This window comes from Idiotropiscis lumnitzeri, chromosome 2 (genome assembly GCF_059441095.1).
Source record: "Idiotropiscis lumnitzeri isolate Australia: NSW breed Sydney's pygmy pipehorse chromosome 2, RoL_Ilum_1.0, whole genome shotgun sequence".
Classification (NCBI taxonomy): domain Eukaryota; kingdom Metazoa; phylum Chordata; class Actinopteri; order Syngnathiformes; family Syngnathidae; genus Idiotropiscis; species Idiotropiscis lumnitzeri.
In genome coordinates, this window is record NC_142392.1 from 8,285,412 (window position 1) to 8,294,476 (window position 9,065).

General features: G+C 40.9%; 1 protein-coding gene across 1 annotated transcript; it reads left to right on the top strand.

The window, feature by feature from the left end:
• Positions 1–3,336: 3,336 nt before the first annotated feature.
• Positions 3,337–8,759, top strand: LOC148341597 (uncharacterized). Its single transcript, XM_088282886.1, has 4 exons — positions 3,337–3,460; positions 5,308–5,547; positions 6,271–6,461; positions 6,789–8,759. The coding sequence occupies exons 1-4, from the start codon at positions 3,337–3,339 to the stop codon at positions 8,757–8,759; spliced, it is 2,526 nt and encodes an 841-aa protein (XP_088139012.1).
• Positions 8,760–9,065: the final 306 nt, after the last annotated feature.

The window sequence follows — 9,065 nt, forward strand, 5'->3', positions numbered from 1 at the left end:
GTTCCAGCCCCTCTCAAAGATAGATTAAAAAAGGAACTGAGCAGAATGACACCAATACGAGTCATAGAGAAAGTGGAAGAACCCAGCGACTGGGTAAATTCCATCACGTGTGTTTAAAAGAGAAACTCCCCAGAGTTACGTGTTTGCCTCGACCCCAAAGATCTGAATGAGAACATTAAAAACGAACATTATCAGATTCCCAAGCGTGAAGAAATCCTGAGTGACATGGCAGGTGCTAAATTCTTCAGCAAATTAGATGCATCGCATAGATTTTGGCAGCTGAAGCTGGACACCGAAAGCAGCAGGTACACCACCTTCAACACACCATTTGGGCGTTTCTGTTTTCTGAGACTGCCATTTGGCATAAAGTCTGTGCCTGAGATCTTTCACAGAGCTATGGAGTCAATCATAGAAGGTCTGGAAGGAACCCGTGTGTACATTGATGATTTGGTTGTTTGGGGAAACACGGAACAAGAACACAATGAAAGACTTGAGGAACTGCTACAAAGAGTTCAAATGAATGGACTTAAACTAAAACGAGAGAAATGTCTGTTTGGAGTTACAGAATTGACATTCTTGGGAGACAAGCTCACAGCAGATGGAGTGGTGCCTGACAGGACCAAAGTGCAAGCAATACCGGACATGCCAGTTCCAACTGAGAAAAAAGGACTTCTGCGAGCAATGGGGATGATAAACTTCCGGGGCAAGTTCATTCCAAACCTCTCTTCAAGAACAAAGTTCCTAAGTTTGCTGCTGCATCACAACGTAGTCTTTGAGTGGACAACAAAACATGACGAAGAATGGCAAGATCTAAAGAGAACTGTGACAGCTGAGCCAGTCCTTGCCTACTTTGATCCATCAAAACCAACCAAAATTTCCACTGAAGCGTCGAAAGATGGGCTAGGTGCCGTACTGCTGCAAAAGGCGAGAGACACATGGCAACCTGTAGCCGATGCATCCAGGTCAATGTCAGAGACTGAAAAACGCTCTGCTCAGATCGAAAAGGAGTCACTGGGTTTAGTGTTTGGATGTGGCAAATTTCACACGTATGTTTATGGACTGCCCACGTTCATAGCAGAGACTGATCATAAGCCACTGATTTCAATTAAGAAGAAAAATCTCAATGACATGACGCCCAGAATTCAACGCATGATGATGACATTGCAGCGCTATGATTTTGAGCTAATATACACGCCTGGAAAATACATAGTGCTTGCTGATGCGTTATCCCGAGCGCCGCACCCTAACAGTGACATCAAGGACTGCGTTACGGCGGAGGAGGCTGAGGCTCACATCATCACTTCAAGCCCTTTATACCCGCAGGCAAATGGCCAGGCTGAGAAGGGAGTGCAAATCATCAAGAGACTGCTAAGGAAGGCCAAGGATGATGCATCTGATCCTTACCTTGCCCTATTGAGTGACAGAGCTGCACCTCTGGAGTGGGGAGCTTCGCCTGCTGACCTACTCATGTGCCGTAAGCTTCGCACCACAAATACCACAAGGACATGACAACAACATTTGGATTGAAAAGAAGAGAATGCTCAAACTCAAACAGAAAATTGCATATGACAGAGCTACAAAACATCTGGAACGTCTTTCTGAGAAAGACACTGTAAGGATCGAGGGACCTAATTGTTGGGACAGAAAAGTGACTGTCCTTATCGAAGCCGGACCGAGATCTTACATTGTGGAAACAAAGCATGGACAAAGAGTGAGGAGGAACAGGAGGAGTCTTCTGAAGGTTCCCGGGAACTGTAAGAAATCTTCTGATGCGGCTGAGGCTGCAAAGCAGGCGGATACATCGAAGGAGCACAGACCTCAGCCACCAGCAATTTCTGGGAGTACTGAACCTCTTCGAAGATCAACAAGAGTTAGACGACAACCGGACAGGCTGATTGAAAATGTTTAATGTTGTGTTATTGTTGCTAAAATTGTTGTAGAGCTGCTCGTTGTCAGAAAAAAAAATGGGTAGATATTGAAAAGAAGTGAAAATAATTGCGAACAAAACAAAATTATTATAATAATAATTATAAAATAAAAAAGCTTTATTAAAAAAAAGGCATAGGCATTGATTAACGTTTGAAAGGGAGATGTAATGATAGCCGTTATATCATTAGTCACTAGTTGGCAGTATTGCCTGATGTGTGTTTGGTTACCAGACGAACTCGTGTGTCTGCACAAAGACGAGAATGCAAGTCAATAAATAAAGAGACACAAGCTTGCAGCATCACGTTACCTGCGTGACTTCTTAAGATAGAAGACGGAACATTACAGTAACCATTAAAAAAAACGTATAGTAACCATAAAATTATTTTTAAAAAAACGTATCGTAAACATACTAAAGCTGTTGCTTTATGTTATTTACAAAGAATTTTTGTTTAAAATCCCCCTGGCTCTTCTTTTTGTCTTTTCTATATTATGTACGTATTAATAACTGTGTTTGGTTTGCAAATGTCAATAAAGTTGATACAAAAACTATGAGTAAATATTTATCATCTCATCAATATTTGCAAAACAGAGTACCGACTTTCGAGATCCTCACAATAATAGTTCTCAAAATTATATTTCTTATCAATTTAGCTTAGTTTATGGATATTTTATTGACAATCTAACATCAATATACAAAGACAGAAAAAAATTGGTGGTGGTGGGGCGCGAATCTTTTTCTTCTTGGAAGGGGCGGGCGTGAAATAACTGAGAGGCACTGCTAGTATATGCAGACATCATATTCATACAATCTTGCAGCCTGAGTGAACCACAGCATTGTTGCTTCGTTCGGTAGGAGAAACGTAAACGTCCCACTGCTGTTGCAGCAGCGGCTTCTCGAGGCATCGGCGGAAGTGACGTAGGAGCCGACTCGCCAATGTGGCGTTAATTTAGTTTTTTTTTTTTTTTTTTTTATCAACCGATTTAAAATATTATATAAATTATATATTGAAATAGAACAGCCAGGGGTAAAAACAAACACAGAGGCAAAGAAATATATTTGAAAAATACGTGCTTAAAGCATGACGTCATTAGCAAGCGCGCAGCTTCCGAAGGACCTCGACCACATCCACCGACCCGTCCACACCGGAACAAAAACACCCACCGCTAAATTCTTCTGATTTAGTGTGGAACTGACTGTAATTTTCTCACAGAATGTCCAGTGCTACTCTAAAGTACCACGACATAATTCATTAAGTCTTTGTGTGCCGATAACCTCATCTTCGCGCGTTGATGCTTTTCGGCGTAGTTAGCTTAGCTTGTTAGCTAGCTAGCCGCTAACGAAAAGAGGCACATGACTCATCGCCAAGCAGAGATCAAGGGCGGATTTTTTGGAATTATCATTTGAAAATGTGTGAAAGAACAACACCCAAGAACAAAGAGGAACTTTGTGGAATAAAAGAAGAGAACGAGCAACATCTTTTCCTTCTGGGCGAAGGTTGCGAGCAGCCTCGTGTTGTGCTACACAAAGCAGGTTTGTACACGTTTTACTCTCATTTGCTTTGTAAAGAATGACTTTCTATCGTTAAAAATATGCATCACAACATTAAGTTGTTTGGGGAAAGTCAGAGGGAAAGTGTTGTTGCTTAATTTATGTGTAGGGATTTTGATTCTTCACACGTAATTTTGTTTTAAAATTTATTTAGAAACAAAAATTTTATAAAAAAAAAAAGGGGGAATGTTGGAACGTACTAGCAGGCTAAATGTCAGTTTGGGAAAAAAAACAAACAAAAAACAAACATAAATCATGCAATAAATAGCGACTATGATGCCAGGGCCTAGGGCTGGGCGATAAACCGAAAATTTACCGTTACCGAAATGTATGACTATGACCGAAATAATTTTGCCCATGTCGGGAAATTCGGTGTTTAAAAAAAAGAAAAGCCTTTTCTGTCTGCGGCATTGTTCATGCCCCTTTAAAACCGCTACAGCGCCTCTAGTCACGTGACTCCACCCGCCTGATCGAGAAAGAAAACAGACGTCGCTGTCGAAGCTGGCGAATCACATCCAGAAGCTTTTTCACCACCCACAACACAACCATGCTGTGCTGAAAGTTCAAAGTGAGAAGCAAGGTTCGACAAGTGACAACAGCCCGTTAACGGAGGCAACACCATACGAGAGAATGTCTCAGAGGAGGACGCGATAGCCTAGCACATAGCTAAAGATCAAGCTCCTCTAGTTCCAGTGGCGCGCACAGGATTTAAACGCTCCATGGAAGCCATATTTCCCGATATGGACAACATCGGGCCGGAAGCTTAGACATGTCAAGCATTTTGCATCTACATCCGACTTGTGGTCGGGTCGCAACATGGATCCCTGATTGAGCCTAACTGTGCATTACATAGATGACAAGTGGCGACTGCGCACCAGAGTACTCGAGACGGCACATTTTCCCCGATGATGCACACTTGTTTATTTGTCTTGCATTGACATTTTCTTTCATTTTATTTACCATTTTTTTGTTTGGCATTATTTGCACCATGACAGCATCTTGGCGCAAGCTAATTGCAGAAAAAGATTTTGCAAGAGGTACCCTTTTTCTTTGTGACATTGTTCAAGTCATGCAAAGCAAGCTATTTCGAATGTTTATACAAAGGATTTTTGGACATTTATTTTTCATTGAAAGTAATGTGTACCAGTTGGTCAATAAAAAAAACAGTCAGTACGCATTTCCTGCATTTATTTTGATTTTAGTCCACGGGGAATTTATCGTGCATTTATCGTTATCGAGGTAAAATTGCTCAATTAATCGCGATATTGATTTTAGGTCATATCGTCCAGCCCTACCAGGGCCCCTTTAATTCTTTTAGGCATACAGATTAGAATGGAAGCAAAAAGTACCCACGATGAAACTATCTCTAAATGCAAAATGAAAAACTTGTAAACATATTTCACTTGAAGGATTCCTATTCTATCAATGACATTATGTTGCGATGGCCCCCAGTGGTCTGCATCAATATGTTGGGGTCCCACAACAGGTGTTCCATCAGACGCACACAATAGCCTGTGTGTGCTTACTTCAGCTCGCTTCCAGAAACGTCTGTGAGTATGTCAGGAATTAAATCGGCATCAGCCGCAACGTGCTTCCTTTTTAATTGCTCGTTTATCACTGTTGTTGTGCTGCTAAAGGGAGGTTTACATCGTAGGACGTAACTTTGTGAAATGCCCCCATGGTCCGGTCCAAATCGGGGTCGCACGCATTGCTCCGTGTGCGGCAGGCACAAGTCAAGGTAGCACGGTAGAAACAATATAAGACAAAGTCGCCGCCTGACCTTTGACTTGACCAAATTAAATGTGTGTTTGTCTTTTTGTGTCCTGCAGACGTCAGTGAAAACGATCTCCGTTCTGTGAAAGAGGAGCCAGACTTGACTCACATCAAAAAGGAGGAGGAGGAGGAGGAGATCAACAAGTCATCAGTGAACGTTCTCCCGATAAAGACTGAAGATGAAAACAAGGATGAGAGTGAGGACAAGAGAGGGGCGGAGCCTCCAAGCAGCAGTTCAAGTCATCACGTGAAAACAAAAGGTGATGAAGACCACTGGGGGCCATCACAAGCACACAGTGAGGACACATTATCAGACGCTCATGACAATGATGATGATAATGGGCAAGAAAACCCTTTTTCTTGCTCAGTTTGTGGTAAAAGCTTGTCTCAAAATTCAAGTTTTACAATCCACACAAGAATGCACATTGGAATGCATCTGCATCTTTGGCTTACTATGGGCTTAAAAAGGGAGACCGTCACAACCCCCTTTTCTACAAACAAGTCCAGGAACATTTAGTTCCTGGTAATAAAGTTCCTGTGGCCCAGGTGGTTTGCATCTCCCCGCAACTCAAAGTTCTTGATAATTTATGCAAATGACAATGATGATGTATCAGTGGGAGGTCTTGTGTTACTTTGTTACTCATTACTGACACCCTATGGCTGTTAAGCATCATTGCAGTTCCAAAATAATTCAGTGAACTCTAAAAAAATATTTTGGTGTATCTTAGTTGAATTAGAATACATATTCCAGAAACGTCTGTGACTATGTCAGGAATGAAATCGGGCATCAGCCGCAGCGTGCTTCCTTTTTAAATGCTCGTTTATCACTGTTGTGCTGCTAAAAGGAGGTTTACATCGTAGGACGTAATTTTGTGAAATGCCCCCATGGTCGGGTCCAAGTTGAGGTCGCACGCATTGCTCCGTATGCGGCAGGCACAAGTCAAGATAGCACGGTAGAAAATAAGACAAAGTCGCCGCCTGAGGTTTGACTTGACCAAACCAAATTTGTCTTTCTCCAGACGTCAGTGAAAACGGTCTCCGTTCTGTGAAAGAGGAGCCAGACTTGACTCACATCAAAAAGGAGGAGGAGGGGGAGCAGATCAACAAGTCACCAGTGAACGTTCTCCCTATAAAGACTGACGATGAAAACAAGGATGAGAGTGAGGACAATAGAGGGGCGGAGCCTACAAGCAGCAGATCAAGTCATCACGTGACAACAGAAGGTGATGAAGACCACTGGGGGCCATCACAAGCACAGAATGAGGACACATTATCAGACGCTCATGACCATGATGATACTAATGATGATGATGATGATGGGCAAGCCAAAGGTGAAAGGGCATGTCACACTGACTCATTCACTTCAAAGCTGTCTTTAAAAGGGCACAGAAAAACACACAGTGGTGAAAAACCTTTTTCCTGCTCAGTTTGTGGCAAAAGCTTCTCTCGAAAGTTTTATTTAACAATCCACACAAGAACGCACAGTGGAGAAAAACCTTTTTCTTGCTCAGTTTATGGCAAAAGCTTCTCTTTTAAGTCAAATTTAACAAGTCACACAAGAATACATAGTGGCGAAAACCCTTTTTCCTGCTCAGTTTGTGGAAAATGCTTCTCTCAAAAGGCAAATTTAATAGAGCACGCAAGAACACACACTGAAGAAAAACCTTTTACTTGCTCAGTTTGTGGTAAAAGCTTCTCTCAAAATTCAAGTTTAAAAATCCACACAAGAAAGCACAGTGGAGAAAAACCTTTTTCCTGCTCAGTTTGTGGTAGACGCTTCTCTGAAAAGTCAAATTTAACTTGTCACACAAGAACACACACTGGAGAAAACCCTTTTTCTTGCTCAGTTTGTGGTAAAAGCTTCTCTCAAAATTCAAGTTTAACAATCCACACAAGAATGCACAGTGGGGAAAAACCTTTTTCCTGCTCAGTTTGTGGAAGACGCTTCTCTGTAAAGTCAAATTTAACTTGTCACACAAGAACACACACTGGAGAAAAACCTTTTTCTTGCTCGGTTTGTGGCAAGAGTTTCTCACAAAATTCCCATTTAACAATCCACACAACAACACACACTGGAGAAAACCCTTTTTCCTGCTCAGTTTGTGGCAAAAGCTTCTCTGGAAAGTCTAATTTAAGAAAACACACAGCAACACATAGTGGAGAAAAACCTTTTTCTTGCTCAGTTTGTGGCAAAAACTTCTCTTTTAAGTCAAATTTAACAAGTCACACAAGAATACATAGTGGAGAAAAACCTTTTTCTTGCTCAGTTTGTGGAAAATGCTTCTCTCAAAAGGCAAATTTAACAGAACACGCAAGAACACACACTGGAGAAAAACCTTTTACTTGCTCAGTTTGTGGTAAAAGCTTCTCTCAAAATTCAAGTTTAACAATCCACACAAGAACGCACAGTGGAGAAAAACCTTTTTCCTGCTCAGTTTGTGGTAGACGCTTCTCTGAAAAGTCAAATTTAACTTGTCACACAAGAACACACACTGGAGAAAACCCTTTTTCTTGCTCAGTTTGTGGTAAAAGCTTCTCTAAAAATTCAAGTTTAACAATCCACACAAGAACGCACAGTGGAGAAAAACCTTTTACCTGCTCAGTTTGTGGAAGACGCTTCTCTGTAAAGTCAAATTTAACTTGTCACACAAGAACACACACTGGAGAAAAACCTTTTTCTTGCTCAGTTTGTGGCAAGAGTTTCTCCCAAAATTATCATTTAACAATCCACACAACAACACACACTGGAGAAAACCCTTTTTCCTGCTCAGTTTGTGGCAAAAGCTTCTCTGGAAAGTCTAATTTAAGAAAACACACAGCAACACATAGTGGAGAAAAACCTTTTTCTTGCTCAGTTTGTGGCAAAATCTTCTCTTTTAAGTCAACTTTAACAAGTCACACAAGAATACATAGTGGAGAAAACCCTTTTTCTTGCTCAGTTTGTGGAAAATGCTTCTCTCAAAAGTCAAATTTAACAGAACACGCAAGAACACACACTGGAGAAAAACCTTTTACTTGCTCAGTTTGTGGTAAAAGCTTCTCTCAAAATTCAAGTTTAACAATCCACACAAGAACGCACAGTGGAGAAAAACCTTTTTCCTGCTCAGTTTGTGGTAGACGCTTCTCTGAAAAGTCAAATTTAACTTGTCACACAAGAACACACAGTGGAGAAAACCCTTTTTCTTGCTCAGTTTGTGGTAAAAGCTTCTCTAAAAATTCAAGTTTAACAATCCACACAAGAACGCACAGTGGAGAAAAACCTTTTTCCTGCTCAGTTTGTGGAAGACGCTTCTCTGTAAAGTCAAATTTAACTTGTCACACAAGAACACACACTGGAGAAAAACCTTTTTCTTGCTCAGTTTGTGGCAAAGGCTTCTCTGTGAGGTCAAGTTTACGAAGCCACACAAGAACACACAATGGAGACAAGCCATTCAGTTGCAGCGTTTGTTCTAAAAAATTTGCCACGAAACCGGAAGCTGAGAGACACGATTGTGCTGGCGAGAATTGATGCGATCCGTGAAGCTTAAAAAAAGACAAAAAAAACTGAAGGAACTGACTCTTTGTGGTAAGATGTAAATTTTGATTTTGAATAAAATATGAAAAATTTAATTTTTCAAAGCTCTTTTATTGACTTAAAGCCAATGTGATCAGTGCCAGAAGAACCATTGTGTCTGAGTGATGATGATCGTTTTTTTTGTTTTCATATCAAACATTATAAATGAAATTAATTTCCTTTGCCTAGAACAACATTTGTTAACATTATGCTTTTCAGTTGTCTTTTTAATCGTACTTAATGGAAAAGGTGTGAGAAGAA